Source organism: Columba livia, chromosome 12 (genome assembly GCF_036013475.1).
Source record: "Columba livia isolate bColLiv1 breed racing homer chromosome 12, bColLiv1.pat.W.v2, whole genome shotgun sequence".
In the NCBI taxonomy this organism is placed as follows: domain Eukaryota; kingdom Metazoa; phylum Chordata; class Aves; order Columbiformes; family Columbidae; genus Columba; species Columba livia.
This window is the reverse complement of record NC_088613.1, coordinates 19,930,841-19,957,545: the sequence shown is the minus strand read 5'-3', so window position 1 is coordinate 19,957,545 and position 26,705 is coordinate 19,930,841. Positions and strand designations below refer to the sequence as shown.

Below are 26,705 nucleotides of genomic sequence, written 5' to 3'. Positions count from 1 at the left end.
TCAGCTGAATAAAGCAGATCTATTTCAGCACCATAACAGTTTTATTAAACTACACTATCAAAATCACATTGATGGAGAATGTTGCTATCAGTGCATATTTTCTGTACTAAGACTGTATTCATAGCATCCAGCACTTGCTGAGGAAAAAGGACACTGAGAATCCTTCACAGCCAAAGAGACAGTAGAAAACTCTTCTACAAAAATGAGGGCAGTTGGAAGAGAGTGAAGGGAAACATTTCAAGTCAAATCAGTCAGGGGGGTTATTGGTTAAAAGTTCACTTTTAACCGGCGGTTGTTAGTTCTGCATCTGGGATAGGAAGATGCTGATCAACAGTTTTCAAGTAGCATCACCTGTTCACAACCCCACACAAATATTGTGTACTGCTCCTTCACCCGGGGCCTGTGCTGCACACACCTGAACACGACAGCTCAAAGTGTACTACAGTTATAAAAACCTGCTTCGTCTTCTAGAACAAACAATAAAAAGTAGCAGAAATACATTCTATACAGACGTAAAAAAAAAAAAAACAAAAACAAAACCAGTTGAGTTTCAGACAAAGTACAACAGGTTGAATTTAAAAAGTCTTGTTTCTAACACCTATGTCACTATTTCTAGTCTCCCCGAGCCGCTGCTGTGCAATGCGCCACAGCAACGGCTCAAAGCTGCTTTCTGGCACAAACAGGACGAGTGGCAAGTGTCCTCAGGAGCAGGACACCTACCAAGTTCTTGTGTGACAAACCTTCCAAAGGGCTGTAAGTAGAGGTTTATGTGAAATAAGGCTCTTTTCAGTCTTCACGGGAAGACTCGGATTTCAGCAACGTTTTGAACGGTGGAAACACAGCTGCTCCGCCAGGAGGAGGTTGGGCTCTCGGCAGAAGGTGAGGATAGGGACTATATACACCGGCCTGCACTGTGACGGGTCTCTCGTCATTTCCCAGTGAGGTTTTCACGCCCAGCCAGCTGGGGTCAGTGTCACAGCGCTGTGTGTTTGGCAGTGTCAGTAACACCCGTCCTTCCAGGAGTCGTCATCTGGGGCCTGCGCGGTCTGTGCTGACTGGAGAAATCTGCTTTGAGAGACAAAAACAAGTCACTAACGGCAACGAGCAGCAGCCCCCAGCAAACTGTTGATGTGCACAGGAATGCTCCATAGAGGGTTTAGTTGATGCTGGGCTTCTGCAACATCTGGTTTTTGGCACAGTGAACATCTGTCTGCTGCAGCTCCATGTCCCACGCACCAGGACAGACACTGCGGTTCAGAGAGATGAAGGGACTATAGTGACTATTAATGGCTACTTAAACACTGCCACGTTCATCCTGCTCTGCTCAGTTATTAACACTGTTATGGGCATTTCCCCCAAGAGAAATATTTTTACTTGCAAATATGGCTAAACAGGTGAAAGATCCTCAGGTTGGATGTAGAGTTCTACTATAAATGAAGAATTTAAAAATTTCCTTTTGAGGGTTTGGTTTTTTAATAAGTAGATACAGTTCAATTTATTGCAGGTCACAATGCGGGGGATTGGACTGGATGAGCTTTTGAGGTCCCTTCCAATCCCTGACATTCTGGGGTTCCATGCGACATTAAAAATTAACAAGTGCTTATGGCTTATTAGTCTGATACTGAATCAACTTGACTTCCCTCAGTTATAAAAGTTTATGCTACAATTGTACTACAAATAGCTATTAAAAAAAAATCTCTTTTAACAATCTGGTAGTGGATTTACCAGATTTACCAAACACAAAAGCACAGGAGATGCCATAGGACAATGGGATAAGAACACACTTTGCTAAAATGGCATAAAGCTGTCACAAAGCACGTCGTTGTTAGAAGCATTTTAGAGGTCTTACTCTTTAAAGACACTGAATATGTTCTAACTAAGCAGCTGTTGCTTTAGACTATCCACAACCTTCAGCTATCCACTGCCTAAATGTTTAGGAAGCTAATAATAAAAGCTAGAAATAAATGTCAAAATATGAAGTCCAAAGACCCACTGCATCTTTCTGGATTGACATGTGGCCCCTAAATCAGTTCAGACTTGTGCAAAAAGAACAAAAATGCTAAGTTTTTCGGAATAATATAGGCCCTGCTTTCACTTTGTTGTATGAAACCAGTACAATGATACAGAATCATGATTAATACAAGCCTTGTTATTTTGTCCTGCTTTTCAAACACTTCTAAAAGCCATTATGCCTTGGACAATACCCACCTAGAGTCCTACATAAGGACTGAGGAATTAAAAACCACACCAGACTTATTTTACCAGCAGCGAAGTTACAGAGGCACCAAAGTAGATCACCTGAGAAGATTATTATATTAGTAGTAGAGTCTTTCCCCTTCCCAAAAATACATGTATGCACCAAATAAATATGTGCCATAATGTTTGGTTTTTTAGAGAAATAAGTTTGAGCCTATGGCTCGTCATCTTCCTGGATAATTAGCTTTGTTTTAAAAAAAAAAAAAAGCACTTTTTTAAACAGACGGAATACTGAACCATTGAATGGTTCGGTCACAGATTACATGGTAGAACGGGGCATCTCACCCAGAAGCTGATGAGTCCCAGCCTGTCAGCTCACACGTATGTTCACATAATTTAATTTTGGCAGTACTGAAATCAACTGCAACACCTTCCTTCTTGACTGGGGACCCACGAGTCTTCCAGTTAAGTCCTGCCCTCTCTTTAAGGGCTCCACAACCACAACCCCACATCTCAATCAGTAGCTCTGACCCAGCTCCACGCCCACATCGCACTTGACAATCCGAGATGAATGTCACTTTATAAAAAAGCTCCTAATCTGCAGTCTGTGAGGCTGAAGTCTCACGCTTACCTCTTGGATGGTGGTGTTGCCTTGCTCTTGGGCACCGAGGTTCCTCCGACAGACGTGCGCGCTTTGAGGGGCGAATTTTTTGCCACAGTGACCATGTTACTGCTCCTGGTAGTGCAACTGCTACTGGAAGAGCCCGGACTAAGCAAAGCCGCCTGTGGTTTTCGAACTCCACTGACAGCACTTGTGTAACCACAGGCTTTTACTGGCTGCCTGGGTGTTAAGAGAGAGTTTGTGCACGCCGCTGCTTTCATCGGTTGTCGCACAGTGAGGGGAGACTGCCCGGCAGTGGAGGAATACCTGAGCTTACTGGGAGCCAGACCTAGAAATGGAATGACAGAAGGAAGACTAATGCACTAACAGTATTTTAAGAACACTTCAGGGTACCAGTTAAACAGGCAAAAGGAAACCAACTGTGTGTACAGAGACACAGCGCTGACCTGCCGACCGCTGCTGAGTTCTTGGAATTCGACTGCTCGGCACCTGCAGATCTGACTCCAGGCTCCGACTGCTCCGGACAGACTCCAGCGTTCGAAGGCTCGTCCTGGCCAGGTTGGGCATGCTGTGGCGCATCTCCTCTGAAACCAAGAGCAAATTACCTTTTTTGCTGCTTCCAGAGATGCATAACGGTTTATACTATGTCTTGATAAACATATGCACTTAAAAGCAGACAAGTGTGTCACTAATTCCAATAAACAACAGCCTTTTTGAAATGTATATGTCGAAATTATTTTCACAGACCCATCTCAAAAGCACACAACTAGCTTACCTTCGCTGCTCGCATACTTGAGCCGGTCTTGCATCGGACTTTGCACCGACCTCCGCGGGGGACGGATCCGGGAAGTCGAGGACCTGCCGTAATCTGCACTGGAAGAAGGCGACTGGCACCGGGGGGAACTGAGCGGAGACGGCGAATATCTGTGAGCGCTGCGGTACGACAGGGAACAATCGTAATCATCCTCGTCCTCGAGGCTGTACGTGTCGAACTCCTGGTCGCTGTAGGTGCCTCTTCGCAGGGAGTGCAGGGAGGCGCTGGAGCTGCGACGCGAGACCGAAGCAGAGCTGGAGGCACAGTCCTGCCGGAGGCCTGGAGAGGGAGGGAACGTGGCTCACACTCACCATGCTTTAAGACAGAAATTCCTTACCCAGTTGGAACACTAATTGACGAGCAATGATTTAATCAGTGGTTCATTTCACCTTGGAAGGAGAGTCAAGTTAATAACTCTACTGAAGACACTCACAGCTTACAGAATCTCTAAACTGGAGCAGTGTCACCCATATAAGTACTGTTTAATTAGAGAAAGAGTTAATGTTCAAATTGACCTGAATTACTCCTTATGTCACATCCACAACAGCTGTGGTTGTGGACTATATGTTGCCATGCAGGCTCTGTTTTGTTAGCTAGGTACAGGAGTCTAATTGACAGTATGAGTGTTGTAGTTCCATTAATTATGCGCTCACCAGCATTTCACATGTTAAAACAAAGATTTGAACTTCTGCTTCCAAGTGAAAAAACACCTGCTTTTAATTGACACCTACAGCATATCTGGTTGGTTTATTCACAGGTTCTCCCCCAAATGATGCCTTTAAATCTTCCTGCATAACCAAATACAAGCAACTTCTTGCCAAGAACTGATTTACCAAACCAGGTGAAGGGAGTTTAGGTTTTTTAAGTGGTCATAAAGCATAAGGAAATATTCAAGTTTATATAAAAAAATGCCCTTATTTGCTTTATTCACTTTATTACAACGTTTCCTCAGCTGCGCTCAGGTGTAATAAAGTGATAAGAAGATATTAACATCTTTTGCTCTCTTTGGTGTCTCATTCCAATTCATAGATCATAATATTTTTTTTATTTATAAAGGCACAGTAAGCAAATGTTCTCCAAAAGAAAAACAGAGAACTTCATTCTCTATTTCCTGTAAATCAAATTAATGATTCATTTGCACAGACCAACAGAGCCAACCACATTTTCCCACCTGGATCTTCAATTAGGCCACCATCCAAATCACACTGAAGTCAATAGAAAGTTTACTGAGGGTTTAATGGGAACTGGATCAGGGCCCTGAAATCCCCACACACTGGGACACAAACGTGTTTTATGCTTAAGTTAAATTTGCAGAGCTGTCTCTGAGCACTTTACCAGAGCAAAACTGATATCGTCACTTCAGCTCTTTCTGGTTTAGTGCTCCTGGTTTTACTCAACACAGCAGTAGAACACTACTTGCACGTTCTGCGAAATACAGAATTTGTCAAGTGGAGCCCCCTATGACAGCTTCTAATCTGACTTCAGATTTCTGCTCAGAAAAGCAAAACTTTACAAGCAAAAAATGTTGCTGGGTTATTTTTTCAGCTGGTTTGGTTCCCCAAACCAATGCACGGTGCGATCACCCAGGTGCTCATATTTGCTCTGGTGAGGGGCAGCAACCAGATGGGTAATAGGGAGCTGCTGCTGTTTAGCTGCTGTTATCATGAAACAGAAACTTCATCTGTACTTCAGAGACAATCTGGGCTGGAGTATTTTAGAGTGGCAAGTGTAAAGTCTTGTATCTGGGTAGGAACAACCCCAGGTTCCAGTATAAGTTGGGGAATGACCTGTTGGAGAGCAGTGTAGGGGAAAGGGACCTGGGGGTCCTGGGGACAGCAGGATGACCATGAGCCAGCACTGGGCCCTTGTGGCCAGGAAGGCCAATGGTACCTGGGGTGGATTAGAAGGGGGTGGTCAGTAGGTCAGAGAGGTTCTCCTGCCCCTCTGCTCTGCCCTGGGGAGACCACACCTGGAATATTGTGTCCAGTTGTGGCCCCTCAGTTCCAGCAGGACAGGGAACTGCTGGAGAGAGTCCAGCGCAGCCACCAAGATGCTGAAGGGAGTGGAGCATCTCCCGTGTGAGGAAAGGCTGAGGGAGCTGGGGCTCTGGAGCTGGACAAGAGGACACTGAGGGGGGACTCATTCATGGGGATCAATATGGAAAGGGGGAGTGTCAGGAGGATGGAGCCAGGCTCTTCTGGTGACAACCAATGACAGGACAAGGGGTAATGGGTGCAAACTGGAACACAGGAAGTTCCATTTAAATATGAGAAGAAACTTGTTCCCGGTGAGGGTGGCAGAGCCTGGCCCAGGCTGCCCAGGGAGGTTGTGGAGTCTCCTTCTGTGCAGACATTCCAACCCGCCTGGACACCTTCCTGTGTAACCTCATCTGGGTGTTCCTGCTCCATGGGGGGATTGCACTGGATGAGCTTTCCAGGTCCCTTCCAGTCCCTGACATTCTGGGATTCTGTGATTAAAGGGCACTTAAGTATTTAACAAAGTGGGATTTTGGAGAATACTTTAAGTGTAATGTTACACAACTGCTAAGTTTAAGTGGCAGTTTGGGTCTGTAGATGTTTAAAGGAAGCCCCTGCAAATTACAAACATTTCAAGTGATCTACTAAATAATTTTTTAATTGGGGAGAGAAAAACAGTTGGAATCCACCTGCATTCCTCTACAATTTTAAAAGCGTAACACAAGGGAGACTGCTGTCACATACTTTCTTCCTGAAGACGTGCCATAACCTGGACGTCCGTCAGGTCCTGCAGTTTATATCCCATGGAGATGGAGTCGTCAGAGGTGCTCAGCTCACTGTCCACTGACGACTGAGAGCTCAGCGCAGAATGCATGCTCAGATAACCTGCGGCAGGGAAGGACAGACAGACAGAAAAAGCATTGGTATCCCCACACAAAACAAGAAAGAGTATTCCGCTAATAAAATCAGTGCAGTTGTGAAGCTGAGGTAGGGGTGCTAGAAAAATAATTAAGAAGTTAGAAATTACTTGAGAACGCAATGCTCAGCATTTTCACCTGTGATCTTCAGGAGGCAGAGTGTGTGGGGAAAAAATTGTGGACCTCTGTCCAGAAGGTGGCACAGGGATGCTTGGTAATTCTGAGTTTAGAAACATCCTATAAAAGATCAGTATTATTCCTGCCTATTTGGAGAAGGGGACAACTACCAATCTAGATATTAAGCAGCAAAATTATTATTATGTATTAATATACAAAGTGTTTGCTAGGGCACTGGTGAGCAGTCATAGGAATAAAAGGACCCAAATGGCTTTCAGAGTGCAGTACCTCAAAAATCCATCATGCAATCTGCTTATGCAAAGTAGAGTTTATACCAGATTTCCTCCTCCTTATTCCTGAGGTTTATCCAGTTTTTTCCTCTCATCATAAACCAAACTCTCTTACGGGGAAGAAGGTCATGAAAAACAAACTGGAGGGATCATCCCATACATCAGGCATTAGAGGAGTATTGAAGAATAATAATAAAAGTATCATCATAATCATAACTAAGCGCAAACTTTTACCTGTTAGCACTTTTTCTTAGGTGAGTCAGTACTTTCCATGGCACAAGAGCACCACTACTTGCCACTGAACTAGGGAGATGAGAACGAGCCATGGAACTGGGGGGTTACACAGGGACTTGTCCTTCAGATGTGGGAGTAGCCCAGTGCACAGAAATTTTATAACTACCATATGGCTTCGTGTATATCTCTCTCTATATATATACACACACATATATTTTTTAGACACGTAACACCATGTAACTCACAGAACTATTTTAGGAGAGGGTACATCATACCGTAAAGACAAGCTTGCAATTAGTACTATATAGATTTAGACCCACCAAAAGAAAAGAATATTAAAAGCCATGATCTGACAGAAGATCAGATAAAGATCAGATATGCAAGAGCCTCAGAACAATTAACGTCACTTTCAACTAGAGTGGACTTAAGAAATACAAATCCTACTCAAGCAGGGAATCAAGATCATCACTTAAATGAAAAGCAACAAGTAGGCTGTAGCACACCAGCCGACAAATCAAGAATGCAAGTCAGCCTCCCAAAGCATCTATAGGATGTCATTTACCATTGACTTTACCTCATCTCGTGCAGTTTTGATGGCAGTGTTCTAAGAAGTCTTGAAGAGCGTGCACCTACTGGATAATTCTCAACAACGATGCTAGAAATACAACATTGTCTGTTCTCAGCCACACATCTCAAAAACATTGCTGAGCAACCCTTGCAAACAACAGTTAATTCCCTTCAGGTAGGAAAAAGCAGCAGGGAACCAACGTTATTTCCTCAACCCGTTCTGAAGAGCAGTGCCTGGTGACACCAAAACCACTGTTTCATACCAGCGAGCCTCAAATTCTCCATTGGAAAAGGCAGCAAGTTATTCCAGTTTCAAGATGCTCGCATAACAGAGCAAGAAGTGCGACTGTAGCGCAAAGGGTGTGTCTGTGCATGTGTGTTACACAGATTCACACCCCAAGTCAAGACACTCCAGTATCAAGACTGAGCTGCTCTGTAATATAATCCTGGTTCTTCCTTCCAGTGACAGGAACAGATATTATAAGCAGTTGAAATCACAAGAGAGCAAGGAGGAGGTTCTAAAATGAATAAGCACAGGTTTCCTGCTGTAATCAGCACCTTCTTTAATACTAAAATCTGTATTTTAATGCAGCTGTATCTTGAACGCAGCTTTTTAAAAAGCCTAGTTCCCAATTCCATTGTGTACGTTTAGTTTGGCTGCTGCACCTCAAATTGCAGGTTTACTTAGAAACAGTCAAGAAGAGAAAGAAAAACATTCTAGATTTGAGTCAATTTAAGCTTTAAGCTCCTCTTAGCACGTACACAAGTCCCAAGGGAAGAGTCACCAACCAGCTGAAGCGAACTCTCATCATTCTACCCGGACAAAGCCTGTTCTACACTTGGCTTTTTATCTGGTACCCTTGACAACTTCAGATTTGCAGAGCAAATGAAGAAGCCTGTAAGTTGCACAGAGACTTTGGTTTTACACATTGGTAACAGTTTCCGTGCAAAAAGGTGCTTAGACTGCCAACCAACCTCATATTAAAACCAATAAATGGATATAGGGATTTTTCCCTGTTGCACAAATAATCAGTCCTACATGCATCCTTTTGGTTGCAAAACAGAGATAAGTGTTATTTTCTATGTACAGCAGGAAAGCAGTAGATCTCAAAAGCTACCTGCAGCTGTGACAACATCCACATGCAACCCTTTTTGATCTTAAAAAAAAAAGGTTCATTTAATATCAAGTTTCAAGGCAGAAATGGTTAAACGTGCTTTATGATTTCAAACATGCAGATTAGGATATAGCAATTGCCACCAAAAAAAAAATACCAAGGAACTGTTGATAATAAAGCCAAGAGGCAAAACATTTGTCCCAGGAGAGTGAGCATGAAATGCATCAAGAATAAACGAAGCTCCTGGAAGAGCCTACACGGGCTCCTCAGGCAGTAGTTGAATGCAAAGGCAGCCCTGAGGCTGAGTCATTTAGGAGAAGCCTCATTATTGTACCCACAAATACAAGCTTCTAATAAGAATCTTCTATAAGTTGCCTCCAAGGTAGGAAATCTTACTCCAAACACAATTAAGTCTGATGGAAAGCTTTTGTTACTTTGCGTTTCACTGCCCACTCGGCCGGTTTAAAGGCTTCTCGTGGAGAATGTGCCTTTTCTCTCGAAGCACGAGGCTCCTTTCTGTTGCCTGCGTTAATACTTTCAAAAGAAACTTCACAAACTCTCAAGCCAGAAAACTGAATCCAATTAACTTTATGAAGTTAACGCCTACATATAATAACACGATTCAAGAGCAATATTTCCTTTGACCCAACAGGCGTTTTCTATTTTAAGTCACTTAAAATTAGTGTAACTTACATAGAAAGTTATAAAAGCAAACCCATGAAATAACTGCAAGACATTTAGAATGCAAGGATGTTTTCTCCCAGGTAACAAATGAGACCTGGGGCAGTAAGTGAGCAAATTAAAAGGAGAAAACCCCATCGGGAGATTCACGTCTCTTGGCAACTTTTCCCTGTGTCAATTAGTACTACTCCTTGCATTTTAAACACCACGGGGGTTTGTGCTGCTCTACACATGCCATACCTGAGCTGCCACAGGTTAGTAGTGCTTTGTTAGTCGATTTGAGATGCCCGGGAGAGTTTAGTGCATTGCTACAGGAGCCTGGCTCTGTATTCAAGTTATGTGCGCTGGGTGATGCCAATGGACTGCAATACAGGTTTTTCCATCTACTGGCTAGAAGGGAAAAAAATACAAAGAAAAAGCCATAAAGGTTATTAAATTATTTTTAAAAGTGAAGAGCATAAGATAAAGGAACAGATCAAACAAGATTAACTATTGTGACAGATGTACTTCAAATCAGACACCGATGGCGGCAATTACAAGACGTAGGAAGCAAAGCAGTGCCTGTTCCCTTGCACACTCTCCCCTTTAACTTGTTTTGTCTCTTTTGAAGAATTCCAAGAATAACTATCGACAAATTTGGCTTTAAAGAAGCCATACATTTCTGTTTCAGTGCTCGTCTACTGTCCTGGTTTTGTTAAAAACAAGTTTCTCTTTTAGTGAATGTGCCTGTCAGGTAAAGCTTCATATGAGCTGCATTTTCCTGGAGAATCAGATACATGTTTTGGTAAACACAGCAATGGAATGCGAGGTTATTGATAAGGATGAATGGACATCTCATGAGAGGGGCAACGAGAAACAGGTGACCAAAAACTGACCAACTGTGTATAACATCCCATTCACGTGATACTTCATATAAAAGTGGGAGATCACGAGGATCTCGTCCCTTTTTCCCTTTTCCTTATGGCCGACATTAGGAGAGGACCTTGCGAGTCGTCCCTGCGAACTGAGGCCAGTGACAGACTGAATCCAGCTCCGGTTGGCTGCAGAGTCCAGTCCAGGACTTCGGGTGCCAGCTCTGCAGTTGCTGAGACTTTCAAGATTGGTTTTGTATATTTTGTATTATTTTCTCTATTTTATCAGTAGCATGAGTAAAACATTGTTAATTTTTCCAGCTCTCTTCTCTCTGTCCTTCTTTCCCTCCCGATCGCCTGTGCTGAATGGGAAGGGGAGAGGAAGGGGGGAGAGGAGGTCAACAATACATCTGCCAGGGTTTTGTTGTCACCCCGCAATCATAAACCCTCGACATCTTCAAAGATGACTGTTGTCTTAAATATCTGTCCCGTCAACACCCTGTCTTCATTTGAAACAACTCCATTGAACTTCATGATTACACATTATTTTGAATACTCATAAAAGGAGAGCAAATTAATATGAAAACCAACATTCTGAAATACTTATTCAGCACACAGACTCACATGTGAGTTGGTGAAATGATCCAAAAGAAGCCAGGTAACAAAACTTATTGCATCCATGCTTAGTGATTTACTGGAAATAAGCAGCTACTATGCTATGGAAATGATTCGGTCTATGGTCTGTAGATAATTCAGGGGGCTGCAGAATTGCCCATCAAACCTGAAGTGTTGCGAGGAAAGGAGCTAAGAAAATAATGAAGATTCATTATATGCAGAGTTTTATTTTTTGTTTCTCCCACAAGTATAAATTCGGACTATTTTTCATTAAAAAGGAGCAACAGAGTACAAATAAAGCCTGATACATTCCAGACACAAAGCAAGGAGTTAATCAAATGAATCTTCGTTCAAATTTTTAAGTGCTTTTATAAAAGTAAATGAAGTTTGTTCTCAAACTCATTCAATTCTCTCGAATCAGGAATTTCAAAGCTAAATTCAAAATAAGCCTGATTACAAGTAGTGCAAGACATTGTAATTTACATTGTATACATTATATTGTATACATCTACATTGTATGTAAATTTAAAAAATCACTGAGGTCAAACTACTGGTCAAACTGAAATCAAAATTACTGCATTCACATGAAAGATAAAGCCAGCCAGACAACAACTTTTGTACCAAACTGGGGGTTATATTTTAGCAGTTGAGACCATCACTGAACTTGAAAACATTAATTCTCTCAGAAACTTCCCTTTTCCCAACCCTGCTGACCCCAGCTTTTGTGTCTACGTGTCCATCAGTCAAACCAGACAGCTGAGGTTGCAACGTGTCCTGCTCGGCGATGCTTTTCAATTACAAGTTGTTAGAAGAAAATAATGTTAATAAAACTAATCATCCTCCAGCTGCAACGTAAAGCTATGTGGTGTAGAAAGCTATAAAATATAGAAAATTATTATTTATTCACTTCAAACCCCTCAGTGTCTTGGTTATGAGAAGTTTAGCCCAGAACTCACATATTTTACATACAAACCCGGAGTACATTTGAAAACACAAAGGCAGGAGATCAACCAGACGGGCTCAGATGATGTACTACAGGTATGGAGAAATAGAATAACCTCCTGGTTTTGTAAAGAAGTCAACTCTGCACCTATTCTAATGGCTCTTGGTCAGTGAAAAGCTAATATGGGATTGGTCCTTCTGCGCTCTGAAAAGAGAGAAGAAAAAACAACCCTACGGCCCCAGAATATTGACTATGCAACTAGTGAACAGAACCCTCTGGAGCATTTTTGTTTTAGGCAGATTAATGATGGGGTTTTCTCTCAGTGGTTCAATAACACAGCTGAACGTCACCATGAAGTGCTTTGAGGGAATGATAAAGGTGGAAGAAAAACTAGGTTTCCAAAAGTGACAGCATTTCTTCAAGTTACAGGTTTTAATGTTTTGGTATTGTAAGTGTTTAGTATCAGAAAACTATTTTGCTGAGGTAATAATACTACTGGTAAGATTGGTACGAATAAGAAACAATCAGCAACACTAAGAGTTCTTATAGAGCAAAAAGCTGCCATAATGGTTTAATATGATTCTCTCCCCACAAGCACATTTTTTCCTCTACATATTTTTACCTTAAAAATGTTTAAACATTAAAATAGAGTCTGAAGACATTAAATATATTTTCGCTTTTAGGCTCTGAACATATTAAAAAAAAAAAAAACAAAATAAGGTAGTCAATTTGGCAATTCATTTGAAATGACTGTATTTATGTCTTAAAAAAGAGTCAAAACATTGTAGTTCGGTTTGTTTCGTCTATTACTTATAATCAGCAGTTTTCTTAACATTTACAGAATGATCTCTTATCTTCAGCAGTTGAGGCATTACCAATTTAAACCAAAAGCAGGGAGGTTTTTATATAACGACAAAGACATTTACACAAACATTTGTTATCTCTGCAGATATTCTCCACTTCAGCAACCACAAACTTCATGTCTCCTTTGCTTTACTGTTTCTCAGTAACATAAAGTACCCAAGTGGTAATAAAAGACACATGAAGCAGCAATTATTATAGTGTACATACCTTGGTCGAGTCTGGTGATAAGAGTTCGGCAGGCTGCTTCTGTTTCAGGACTGGGATTGTCCAACACTTGTCGGCACCATTTTAAAGGCGAGTCTGTTTTCTGATCTGTCATAGATTTTCTCGGCGACACATAGAGCCTTTGCGAGGATTGAAAGGAGAGTGAAAAATGCTCATTAACTCAAAGCTTACAGCCAAAGTAGCATTTACTAAGGTACACATAACAGTAAGCAATAGAAAAGTTATCCAAAGATGTACTTTCTCGAGTCTGACTGTTGTATTTTTCATTAAACTCCCCCAGCTCTGGATATTCCACCTGTATTGCACTGCAGCCCACGGTTGTCTCTGATCTTCTCGCAGCAGCTCTGAGACACTGAATGAACAGCACACGGTCTCCTCATGGATTTCAGGGATAAATAAATTAATTGGAAGATTTAGAAATTTTCAGTCATTTAGGAAGTATGGCCGCATGCAAGCTTTCCTTTTTCACAGAATCACAGAATCCCAGAATGTCAGGGGTTGAAGGGCCCTGGAAAGCTCATCCAGCGCAATCCCCCCATGGAGCAGGAACACCCAGATGAGGTTACACAGGAAGGTGTCCAGGCGGGTTGGAATGTCTGCACAGAAGGAGACTCCACAACCCCCTGGGCAGCCTGGGCCAGGCTCTGCCACCCTCACCGGGAACAAGTTTCTTCTCAGATTCAAGTGGAGCCTCCTGTGTTCCAGTTTGCACCCATTGCCCCTTGTCCTGTCACTGGTTGTCACCCAGAAGAGCCTGGCTCCATCCTCCTGACACTCCCCCTTTCCATATTGATCCCCATGAATGAGTCCCCCCTCAGTCTCCTCTTGTCCAGCTCCAGAGCCCCAGCTCCCTCAGCCTTTCCTCACACGGGAGATGCTCCACTCCCTTCAGCATCTTGGTGGCTGCGCTGGACTCTCTCCAGCAGTTCCCTGTCCTGCTGGAACTGAGGGGCCACAACTGGACACAATATTCCAGGTGTGGTCTCCCCAGGGCAGAGCAGAGGGGCAGGAGAACCTCTCTGACCTACTGACCACCCCCCTTTCTAATCCACCCCAGGTACCATTGGCCTTCCTGGCCACAAGGGCCCAGTGCTGGCTCATGGTCATCCTGCTGTCCACCAGGACCCCCAGGTCCCTTTCCGCTATGCTGCTCTCCAACAGGTCACTCCCCAACTTACACTGGAACCTGGGGTTGTTCCTGCCCAGATTCAAGACTCTACACTTTCCCTTGTCATGTTTCATTACATTTTTCCCCGCTCAACTCTCCAGCCTGTCCAGGTCTCTGATGGCAGCACAGCTTCCAGTGTCAGCCACTCCTCCCAGCTTGGTGTCATCAGCAAACTTGCTGACAGTCACTCTATTCCCTCATCCAAATCATTGATGAATATATTGAATAGTACTCATCCCAGTACTGACCCCTGAGGCACTGCACTAGATCCCGGCCTCAACTGGACTGTGCCCCATTGATGACGACTCTCTGGCTTCTTCCCTTCACACACTTCGCAGTCCACCTCATCCAGACCACACTCCCTCAGTTTAGCTGTAAGGATGCTGTGGGAGACTGTGTCAAATGCCTTTGACACAGTGTCTTCCTTTTTATTGTAATGTTAAATAAGTTCTCCTAAAGCCTAAATTTTTGACAGTTCTAATACACCTAGCGTTGTTGTGCATAAACACAGAGGATTAGCCTTATGTACAGGCAGATTTAATCAACTTATAGTATTGGATTATTTACAACTGATCTTGTGTAAAGTAGCTTCTTAACTATTAATTATTTTGTAAGTAGAAAATTTCTCTCAAGACATGTCAAACAGTACAGGAGCCAGACTGAAAAGCAAGTCAAGTACTTTACTTACATACCCCACATTTGCAATTTTAAAGTCAAAAAATCCCAACAAAGAAAAGCACCCTGCACCACTTCACCCTGTGAACCGCTCAAATTGATGCAAAACCCTCTTGGTCACCAGCAAACCAGCTACAGCCGCACTCCATCATTTACACTGCTCCCAACAGCTGTCCTCACACTGATAATATTTCACCTTCCTCAGTGCAAAATCCAGGATTTGAGCATAAAATGATCATGACGCTGGTTTTAAGATTTCAAGGGATTTCAAGCACACGCTTCAGCTGCTTCCCACTCTCTCTCCTAGCAATAACTTGTGACACTCCTGCAAGATGCATTGTCTTTCTGCTCCAGTTACTCGTTCTCACACAGACACCTCATTTTCAAGAAATTCATAAAATACTCCTTTCCCTAACAAAACCAATATAAATCATCAGCTATTTTAGTAACTATCCCGTTAATTTCTAAAAAAAAAAATATATAGAAACATAATACACGACTCTCAGTTGTTAAGTGTCCTATCTGGGAAAGCAAAGTTTGGCTAAAATAAAACATATGGAGAACTGGGATATTTAAAATATTGTACTGGAATCAAAATGTCCCTCTAACCTATTACCCTGCCTACTTACCCATATCCAGGTAAGGATAAGCACAGAAACAATTAATCCAAAAGCTCTCCCCAATTCACATATCTTAATAATATCCCTGGCCAGACCCATCTTTTTCGGGAGAGAATTCAGTCTCTTTAGTCATGTCTCATACAGAAACTTTTTCATACCAAGCTTTACACAAAACCACACGCAAATAAAAAAGATCCAAAAGGTAATTTGCTATTGACAAAATAACGCTGAGAAATGTGAATACAAATATGTGAATGTTCAACGTTATCTTTTACGAAAGAGCCCACAAGCATCTCCTGCTGCTTTTCTGCACGGGTAAATGAGCATTACAACCACTCCAATCCAATAACACAGAGAAAGCAAAGTGCTCGTTCTCTCTGGATTTATTTTACAGTTCAGACCAAAAAAGCAGCAATAAAACCATCAAACAAAAAGAGGCCAACAGCCTCCTTAGGGCAGGTCACACTGTTCTTCATGTATTTTAGGTTAAGGGAGAAAATCCTGCTCTACTTCAGCTAGTAGCTGTTCTACCCAGCACCTTCCACGCTTTTAACTGTGCTTCTTCTCAGGACCGTATCAGCTGAAAACAGGAACACTTGTTTGATTGCTAACTTCTCCAAATGTGCTGGCACAGCTTGTTCTTCTGCAGCACTGCACATCATCAGCTGAGAAACCAAAACCACCAGGTTAAAACAGTGTCACATTTCCAGCGGAACTAAACCAGGCTTTCTTCCAAAAGAGCTTTATGCGATAAGCTAAACTCACTCTTCTCTGTTTAAAAAGATGCAGAATGTTATTTCTGGTAGTTTTATCCTCTAAGGCTGTTTGATTTGTCAGGTTAACTTAATCCAATAAGCGCTGGAAAAAATGTACTCGGGCATGTCATTAACTATGCACATGGCTGCCAATTTATGAGTCAGCCAAAGTCTTTTGGGTTTAACAAACACTCAATTACTGAATAAGCTTTACCTCACATTCTGTTCCTACAGCTCAGCAGTTTGGATGTGAAGAGTGTTCTGTTTCAACAGCAAAAGGTTATGCTTTGAATATTTTCTTTTGTCAAATTGCAAATGACAATTAAGGAGTTATTTAGATAGTTACAAGGCCTAATGCAAAATTTAGAAAGCAAACATTTGGGCATATATGCTCAATTTTCTGTATAGGGTTTTGATGCATAACTTATTAAACATGAATGAGATTTTCTTCAGCTTCTGTGGGGAAACCCTTACATAAAGCATCTGTAGTTTCTGCTTACTATGTGTTTCCCTTTCCCCTACAAAATACTTTATAAAATGCACCTCTGTCAACAGACAAGTAGTTTTAGTCATGCAGCAAGCACAAGATTTTTTTCTTCCATTAAGAATATATGCACTCAAAAATAAATTTGTGGAATTCTTTACACTTTATTCTGACATGTTCCAATCTATTACAAACACAGCATCTTTTAAAGATACCATTTTTCTTTTGGGACCAACGTCACAGAGGATTAATGGGAGTTAATGGCCACTATTGTTTGATTTTGAAAATACTGCTTTAAATAAAAAGCCCAAGAATCTAGAAAACATACGACAACTTTCTCAACTTGCAAACTGTACCAAAAAACAGCATCTTCGCAATTTAGCAACACATCAAATCAGTCGTAGGAGTACAAGTCAGTATTGCCTGAGAATTTAAGATCCTACCCATGAAGAATATTTGCACTAGTAGATATATAGATCATAAGAAGATAATTCAGGCTGCAGAAAGATGTATAACTAGGCACATTAGTAAACTGAACGGAAAGTAAAATGAAACTGTTTATAAGACACGTGCTAGGTTTATTATACATCTTCCACAGCTCTTAGCACTAACAGCTACAGCAGTACCAAAAAGGGCAGATGTTACACCCATTTTCAAACCTTTGAGTTGTATACATCAGTGAAAGGACAGAGAGACCCGAGGTAGCTAAATATGTTTAGAACAAATTAGGTTTCTAAAATACAACCCCAGAAAATACTAAGAAGGCAGATAAATTATGCTATAAAGTGTGTATTTCAAATATATTTTTCATTTTCTTTTATGTATCAGATTCAGAGAGTTGATTTTTTAGATTTATTACTGTGCTTATGCTGTTCTACTGTCAAATTTAAACACTACTGTTGAACAGAAACACCAACAACACAGCATTGTGGAGTGGAAAGAGGCCTTGAAATTATAGAAACATAAAAGGAAACAAGAGGAAAAATCCTGTGGAAAACACTCCACACAAAAACATTACAGTATTAGCTTAAGTAGAGGTTTGAGCCTCTATTCCCAAGAGACAGAAATTAGAAAGAGAGAAAAAAAACCTACACTGCAAAACCCAGAAGAGGCAGCACTCTTTTTCATGTCTATCTAGTGACTAATCCTGCTGAACAACATACCAAAATCTCATCACGAAGTCACAGAAACTCTAAATATCTCATTAGCTTAAGCTCATGACACAGCCATGCATCTACAAAATGATCAAAAGGCACCTTGTGGGACAACTTAGGAGTTGTATTATATTATCTGTAGCCTGCAGAGGGGTGCTGAGCAGCTCCAGCAGCAATCCTGCTGCAGCAGGGGGCAGAGGCACCCAGCACCCAGGTCACCATCCCCGCTCCTCGTTTTACACAAAGAACCCTGAGCCAACACCTCCAACATTTCAACAAGTACTCAGACATTTTAAGCCTCAGCCATCAAAAGCAATTAAACCTGAAAGGTCATATTTTGCACACAAACAGGTACAATTTTCCTTTCAGATGATTCAGCTCTGGCACTGGCAATTACTGGAACAAAGACTCCCGATGGTCACACAGAATCCCAGAATGTGAGGGGATTGGAAGGGACCTGGAAAGCTCATCCAGTGCAATCCCCCCATGGAGCAGGAACACCCAGATGAGGTTACACAGGAAGGTGTCCAGGCGGGTTGGAATGTCTGCACAGAAGGAGACTCCACAACCTCCCTGGGCAGCCTGGGCCAGGCTCTGACACCCTCACCAGGAACAAGTTTCTTCTCACGTTTCAGTGGAACCTCCCGTGTTCCAGTTTGCACCCATTGCCCCTTGTCCTGTCACTGGTTGTCACCCAGAAGAGCCTGGCTCCATCCTCCTGACACTCCCCCTTTCCATATTGATCCCCAGGAATGAGTCCCCCCTCAGTCTCCTCTTGTCCAGCTCCAGAGCCCCAGCTCCCTCAGCCTTTCCTCACACGGGAGATGCTCCACTCCCTCCAGCATCTTGGTGGCTGCGCTGGACTCTCTCCAGCAGTTCCCTGTCCTGCTGGAACTGAGGGGCCACAGCTGGACACAATATTCCAGGTGTGGTCTCAATGGTCACATCATCCTAGAGCTGCAAAGAGGGTTTGGAAGGAGCTCATCGACCCAGACACCACACAGAGCATTATACCTGCAGCTGGGACAGGCGGGTAACATGTTATGCAAACAAGCTAGTCAGGAAATGGTTTTGATAAGTCATCTGTACATTAAGTAATGCAACAGAGCTAACTGACCTATTGTTAAAAATACATCTGGAAGGTTTTCATAAGACAATCAGTCTGGGAAAGCAATTTGCAAATTACTGGTTTTAAGTCATGTAGAGTTTTGCTGGCAAGGAAACATCACAGGCAAACTACTGCATGGCTGTGGAAATGTACAAATTGATTATATAACGAGCAGGGAATTAAAAGGTCCTCCCGAAATCAGAAGCACAAGATGGCATATTTTTGTGCAGAATCACATCCTCATTTAACAAAACTTCTCCAGAATTTTTTGTCCTATCTCTGATAGTACAACAAGATAACGATGTTGATAACCTGCAGCATGTTGAATTAAAAGCCTTGAGGCATTAATATAGAGGGCCAGGGGATGTGGATGAAAACACACACACCCAGGAAACTCCTAAATAGTAACTAATTTGAGCAAACAATGCTCCCTCTTCCTACAAAGACTATTCCAAGGGTGTGCTACTTGCTGAGTTGAACTCTTGGATTCAACCAGGAGACAACACAACACTCAGGTGAATGCAGTGCAACCTGTTTTCAGCTGAAAGACAAGCAGAACATCAGACATAAAAGCTTATCTGAAGCCCTGTGTTAAACCACTAGCAGTTTTGCCACTTGGCTCAAGATCTTAATCAACAGCAGTAGCAACTCTGGAGAGCCACATTTGAGGGCCTCTTACCTTCCAACAAGAAGGAAACCTAAAGTTGTGCAAGGTAAGGCATGAACAGAGAGTTTGGTGCTCCTTCCATCAATGGAGATGGAGGCAAAACCAGCCTAATCCAGTAAAAAGGATAAAGAGCATTACAAAGTGTAAGGCTTTTCACCTCCACCATTTATTTCTCTCCCTTTCATCCAATGACGCATTAATAAGAACAGTTTAGACAGGGTTGGAATTTGAATCATTTCATCATAATTCCAAGCCAAAATCCTCTCTCTGAAGTCTTACCAGGAAAAAATCTGACAAAACACCAAATGAATAGCATGAGAACGCACAACAAAATTATGACCACAAATCACTGCACAAAGAACAATGAACTAAACATACAAAAGACCACAACTTAATTCTTATGTACCTAAGAAAACAAACAGGAAGCCAAACAAGGTACCGCTATTGAAGGCATATCTTGTTTTTTTCCTTCTGTAGAGGTAATAGCCTTTCCACAAACAGCTCAGGAGCTGCCCTGTAACATAAGGGAATGAACCAGTGACCAGGAACGGGCAAACGGCCATGAAGTCTGAGTGAAGCTTCATGCTGAGCTCACCAGCACGGGAAGCCGACTTTCCCCTGGCTGGGTCTCCAAGATATTTACAATTTTGAACAGCTATTTGAGAAAGTGGCCCAAGAAAGCAAGTCAAGGGACAGGCACCAAAGAAGTACAGAGTTACAGGTACCTCATGTTTCACAGGAGTTTAGTCGTTGCAAGGTTGTTTTTCAAAACAAAACCTTTGACCACATGAATATTGCTGAAGCCGAGGGAAGCTGCACAGAAACGTTTGCAAGTTTGATCTGAATAAAACCGATAATTCGAAAACAGTGCAGAAACGGAGACTCTGCACCTGCAGAGGAATGTACCAATTCATCTGACCCACTCCCTCATGCTTCAGGGCAATAGTTTTTTGCTGTAAACACCTCAGTTCAAATAGCAAAATCCACCCAGCAGAATTAACTACAGATTTCAAGCCTACTAAGTCATGGGCACAAGCACAATACCACTATAGAAATTACCATAAAGTTTGGGCCTCTTCTGAAAACAAGAATGACATGAAGGAACAAGAACTAAAGCCTCTCTTTTTGAAAGCTTCCCACTCTCTATTTTAAACTCTTTCATACTTTAAAATACAAAATGAGTTCTTTGTTTTCTTTAAGGTATAAACCATCATCCCCTCTACTAGATAACATTAAAGAAAAGGTCAGTGAACCAAAAAGACCAGGCTGTTAAAATGTATCAATTCAGCAGTGACAGGAAAAAACAAAGCCACTGTAAATTTCTCAAAAATTACCAAAAATCATAAGTATCAAAGTACATGTAATATGTTCCAAAATTAGCTGCAGTTTTACCCCCCCCAATGTATAATATTAAAAAAAAAGGATTGCAAATATAACAATATAGTAAGCTATTCACTTTGACTAACACACTGCTTGACACACTTAGATATTACTTCCATCCAGGCAATACAAAATTCCTCCAGTCAGCAAAGCCACCTTATTAAAGTTGATCGTAACTCCATACAGAACTAACGGGGGGTTTTGTTGGGTTATTTTGTTTGTTTTTTAAAAAAGCCCAATGAATGCAAGAATATCTGTGCAGACAGGATGTGAGATATGCTTACAAAGAGAATTTAGGATATTTGGCAATAAGCACAGCCATGCACTTTTGACTGTATTGATCATTATTTGTTCCCCACTTGAGGTTTAGCTGGAGAAGTCTAGAATAAGAAGACATTGTAAAAACAGCTTCTTTTTTTACCAGGTTTGTTCGACAAAAGGAAAACAAACCAGACAGAAGCAATGCAACACAATCAAAGGGAATTTATGATAACACAACTTGCACAAGACCTCCATAATACCACCGTTATGTAATCTCCTTGAGGTGCCTCTTTTTAATCTGCTAGCCTGTACTAATCAAATTTGCCAAGAAGAGAGAGGTATTGAAAACATGAAGATCCTACAAGGCCTAGTGAGAAGGCCACCTGGTAAAGAGGAACAGCCTTATCAGCCACCAGCTCGAGGGAAGGTTAATAAACCGAGCCTCTGTGTGCAGAATCTCTCCCGACTGCACTGAACACTATTCATTGCCCATGGAAATCTCAGCCTCCAACTGGTTTCTTTATCAAGTCAATATAGTTAGAAGAATCTCTCATGGCACAGGCTATATAAACATGAAGATAAACCAAGCTGTTTTCATTAACATGGAAATAATGGAGCATGTCTTTCAAATTCAACCTGTTAAAATATGCTCTTATCTGGTTTGAGGCTTTTTTTAAAAAAAGAAATCTGCTCAAAATGCTGTTTAGGTATGCTAAAGAGTTTCAGTGATCAAGTTAGAAACAGTATTTGGGTTTTACATGAAAGCTTGCAAATGAAAAAAAAAATCACGACTGGCAGCAGAAGTTAAAAACAAACGAGAAGCCACTTGTACCATGTGCAGCCAGCAGAGGTGTGCAAATGAACCTTCTGAATGCCCAGAAAAAGAACACGTAAGAAGAAACTCAAATTGGAAGAACACTTCTAACTTTATACATTCCTTTCCAAAACGAACACTGCAAAGTCAGTCTTCTCTCAACTGTAATCTCAAAAATACTTTACCCTGGTTTTAATATAACCTTGATTTCACCTTGAGCTGACATCACTACATTGCTGAACTCCATTGCATTAGCAAACACTTACCTTCACTTATAACGGCTAATGAATTTTTAGAGTTTAAGATTTGTTTTGTATTCAGCAACCATTCTGCAATGCTATTTTCGCCGCCAGATTAATCTCTAGCTACACAATTTCAAACCACAATGTACAGATCCCTGAGGCTACCCTACAATGCCTCGTAATTGAGAGCTCCAGGTAAAAATCTCAAGTCACAGCCATTGCAGGAGCTGGAAGTAGCTTCGAACTTTAACCACCTCTGGAAGGCCAAGGGAAATTAATCTGCTGATTTATAAAACAAGTTCTGAACAAGGCTGCTGGTAGAGAGTCCTACAGTCAGGTCAGTTAAGGACGACATCACTAAACTGTTTCAGTTCATGTCTCTGAACAAAAGAAACAGGCTAACTGCAGAGAAACAGGTTTCAGGAAACTGAAATGATGTGCCTTCTTAGATAGGAGCGAAAGCCACAAATTCTAAACAGTCTGAGGTTTCAGTTTGTGTTTTACAAAACTCTTCTCCAAATATAGTACTTGACAGTTATGTACAAAGTTTAAAAACTGCATTATTCACTCATTACACATAAATCATAGAATTGTTTTTCTTTGAAAAGACCTTCAAGATCATCAAGTCCAAATAAAGTAACACAGATGCAAAGTTTTCCATGCTTGCTACAGCAGTGTCAGGAAGAAAAGACAAAAGACAAGCCTTATAGTTTAAATGATTTTTTAAAAAACCCATAATACTCTGGCTAAATGGTCTTAAAATAAGAACAGATGATAATGAGAACTGCATTCTTGCTGCTAAAAGTCAAAACACTATAAAGAAATCACCTTATACCCTTAAAAATTAACGCACACCTAAACATAGAAACTCCCAACGGCAGCAGCCTAAGTTCCAGGTATTACTGGAGTTTTGAGATACATACCAGCAATCTTCTTCTTCAGTGCAATTTTCAAGTTCTAACACTGTCACTTCATCCAGATCTGTGCTATTTGAAAGACTTTCTAGATCTCCACATTTCTCTTTGGGATTTTGTTCATTTATTTTAACTGAGGAATCAACACCCGCAATGACCAGGTTTCCCACAAGCTCTGTGCTATCGCTTGTATCCACAAATGAGGAACATCTGATTTTATCATCACTCTTCATTTCCACCTTACACACGTTGGAAGACAATTCCTCAGTGGCACTGTTGCAACTGTATCGCATTTGGGCATCTCTGTCTTTTTTCAAGCAGTTGTTCCCTCCTTCCTCTTTCCTTATTTTGCTTAACTGGTTGTGCAGATCTGCCATGATTTGCAATTCTTGCTTCTCGGTTATGGCGTTGATGCTGTTATTGATTTCCATCCCGTTGAGCCCAGGGTTATCCACAGCAGCGTGGATGTCGCCCTGCGGGTTTGTCCCAAGCGTGCTCCTGCTGCTCTTCATTCTCGGGTGCTGATTCTCCATCTCCAGCCTCCTCACCAGCTCCCGCAGCTTCCGCACCTCCTCCAGCTCCGCTCCAACCTCCTCGGCCGCCGGCTCCGCGTCAGGGCCCATGGCAGAGTTCGCCGTTGAGTCTCGTCCTAAGTCAGGCTCCAGAGCACGATCCTGATGGATAACTGGGGCATTTCCAGGAACTACCATCACCCAAAACACGCGGCTTCACTGCGAGACACAAAAAACATATGAAAGCTCCACAAAGATACACGATTTTTTAAGCAAACGCGAATTAAACACCAAAAATTCTGATTTTTGTGAGCATTAACACTGGGGTACAAGGTGGCTGAATATAATCAAAATCTATTGAAAAAGAACAACTGAAATTAGTATGAAGCACTTCAAGCACAAATTACTCATTTTAAATAGCTAGGATGTGCAACTATTATGCTACAAATGAGACCGTATAAAAGGAAGCTGATTTAATCACGCACAATAGTTTAGTTTCCATCTGTTTACAAACAAAATATGTGAGAAAATGACTGATTGAGCAAAGTCAGGAAACATAATTAGCAAGGTGCTGACGTCAGACAATGACAGCATTAAGAAAATGGTAAAAACATCCTTTGTTCCTTACCAGGTTTATCCTGCAAAACCAGAAAAAACTTGAAAACATTTCTGTATCAACTTATACCAAAGATTAATGACAGGAACTGCAGTTACCGTGTACACGAAAATACACATAACTGGTGTCTTTACTGGTATATTTTTCCGTGACAACTGAAAAAAGGCAAGCTCTCTGATGCAAATACAGTGAAAAACAGAAAGAAAATAGATAAATACATCACACCATAGATTACATCTTCTAATAAGCTTCATAAAATGAAGCCATCTCTGCTTTTCCTGTCTTAAGTGCAACCTGTGGTTGTGTTGACCAAGGAAGAGCCCACAGAGCATCGTCAGGCAGATTTAAATTGCCCGGGTGTTCAGGCTTCCCCAAAGCCACAAAATAATGCTGGTGCATTTAACACACACTTTCACAGCACTTACAGAATATTAAGCAAACACTGATTTCTCCCTGCACTAGTGATTTACATGAATTTTCAGTTTCAATGTGTACATTCATTTCTGAATTGACTCTTCACTGAAAAGCCCCTAAGATGAGACTGATGTTCTACAGAGTAAGTAGAACAGTTTCCCTTAAAAGAAATCCTTCCTATTTTGCAGGAGGGCAAACAGACTGACAGACAGAAGAGGAAGACAGACAACACAGCCAATTCAAAATTTAAAAGATTTGATGCAGGCTTTGCAACTGCATTTGAACCCTGATTTTTCACAGCTCTACATGTTCTTCCTTCCTCCCTTTGCTGTCTGAAAATCTCTCCTGTTTTTAAGGCCTAACTGCCAGCAGGTAGAGGAAACCACAAAAATTGAATGTCACATAAAGCACACAAAGCAAGGAAGGTTAATACAGACACCCCCGCATACACACCTCAGCATCTCCCTATTGTAAAAGCACTGAGTAAATTTCCTAAAAAACATACACTTTTTTTTGCTTGTTTTTGTTGTTGGTTTGGTTTTACTTGACAGCTTTTTTAATTTTCAATCTCTACATACAAGATGAAAATTTTAAGACTTATTTGAATTAATAATGAACACGGACAGCACTTAAGAAGAGCTACAGGTGAGCAGAGCTGACCGCATCGCACTTTAAACACAGATTTCAAAATCATGCCTATAAGAAGCATTGCTGAAGTCATTCTGACTTGGGGAAAATAAAATGAATTTGTAATTACCAAGCAACCCGATTCCTACTCATAAGCCCACTTGGAAAAATCTCCTTGCATGCATTCTCGCTCTTATTAAATCATCTGATCTCTGGATGAGCAACCAAACTAGCATGATTTCCAAAGATATTTCAAAACGAATGCTCAGTAACTCGCTGAGGATGCACCGCTGGAGTGTTTAAGAGTTCTCCTGGTAAAGCAAAAGACAATGACCCAAGGAAGGGGGAAATAATGAGATCGCTCACCCGAAAAATCAGTTCCCCTCCAAGGCTGAGGAGCAGCAAAAACTGCATTTTCTTTCCCATGACTGGTAAGTCTTAAAAAAAAATCTAAATAAAGCTCCAAGGATACAGGGGTGGGGGGGGAATATACAAATCTGCAAGAGTTAGTTTCATTGTATAATGGGGTGAAAAAAAAAAAATAGGAAAAAAAAGAAGGAAGCCGCATTTCAAGCCATTCCCGTGTCGAGACAATAATTTGGACTTTTTCAGAAAGACATCCGGGTTTCTAACGGCCGGTTAACGGGCTCCCCTCAGCACGGCGGAGATGCGGCTGGGGGGCGAACAGCCGCGCGGCCCCTGACCCCCCTTCCGCTGCGGGCGGGCGGCGAACCAGCTTCCCCGCGGCGGCGTGGAGGTTCCCGCCTGGACAGCTCCCGGTGCGCGGGCACGGCCGCGCTGAGGGAGGAACCGGGGGAGGAGGAGGAGGGTGAGGGCGGGGAGAGGGTCGCAGCGGGTGCTGTGTGGAGAGCGGGGCCGCCGGGAGGACGCTGCGGCCCGGTGGCGGGGGTGCGCTGCGTGAGGAGCGGGGCGGCGGAGCTGTGAGGGGCCAGAGAGGGTCGGTCGCGACCCTCCAGGGGGGCTCGGGCGCGGCCGGTGTCCGCTGAGCCAAGGGCTCCAGTCACCTGGAACCTCTCCCTTCCCTTCCCTTCCCCTCCCCTCCCTTCCCGTCCCGTCTCACGGTACCTGCGGCGGCCACCGATGGCCGCTGGGCGCCCGCTCCGGCGCCGCCGCCACCTCCTCCTTTCTCCGGCGCCGCTGCCGCCCCGCTCAGTAACGGCGGGAGGGAACCGCCGCCGCGCGCGCATTCGGGCCCCGCCTCCTCGCTCGCGCGCGACGCTGCCGCGCGCGCGCCCGTGGCCGGTTA

The 26,705-nt window shown here is 42.4% G+C and overlaps 1 protein-coding gene across 5 annotated transcripts; it reads right to left on the bottom strand.

The window, feature by feature from the left end:
• On the bottom strand, window positions 1-26,672 carry LOC102097680 (SLAIN motif-containing protein-like). 5 transcript variants are annotated; one of them, XM_065028089.1, is made up of 9 exons: window positions 26,525-26,672; window positions 23,279-24,000; window positions 13,010-13,146; window positions 9,770-9,919; window positions 6,353-6,493; window positions 3,594-3,911; window positions 3,265-3,402; window positions 2,828-3,146; window positions 1-1,068 (listed from the first exon to the last, which is right to left on the bottom strand). In XM_065028089.1, the coding sequence occupies exons 2-9, from the start codon at window positions 23,977-23,979 to the stop codon at window positions 999-1,001; spliced, it is 1,974 nt and encodes a 657-aa protein (XP_064884161.1). In that variant the 5' UTR covers window positions 23,980-24,000; window positions 26,525-26,672; the 3' UTR covers window positions 1-998. The 5 variants fall into 5 exon arrangements, with proteins under 5 accessions (XP_064884161.1, XP_064884163.1, XP_064884162.1 ...); XM_065028091.1 differs by having other exon boundaries at window positions 1-1,065; XM_065028090.1 differs by lacking the exon at window positions 26,525-26,672 and adding an exon at window positions 25,805-26,181.
• Window positions 26,673-26,705: the final 33 nt, after the last annotated feature.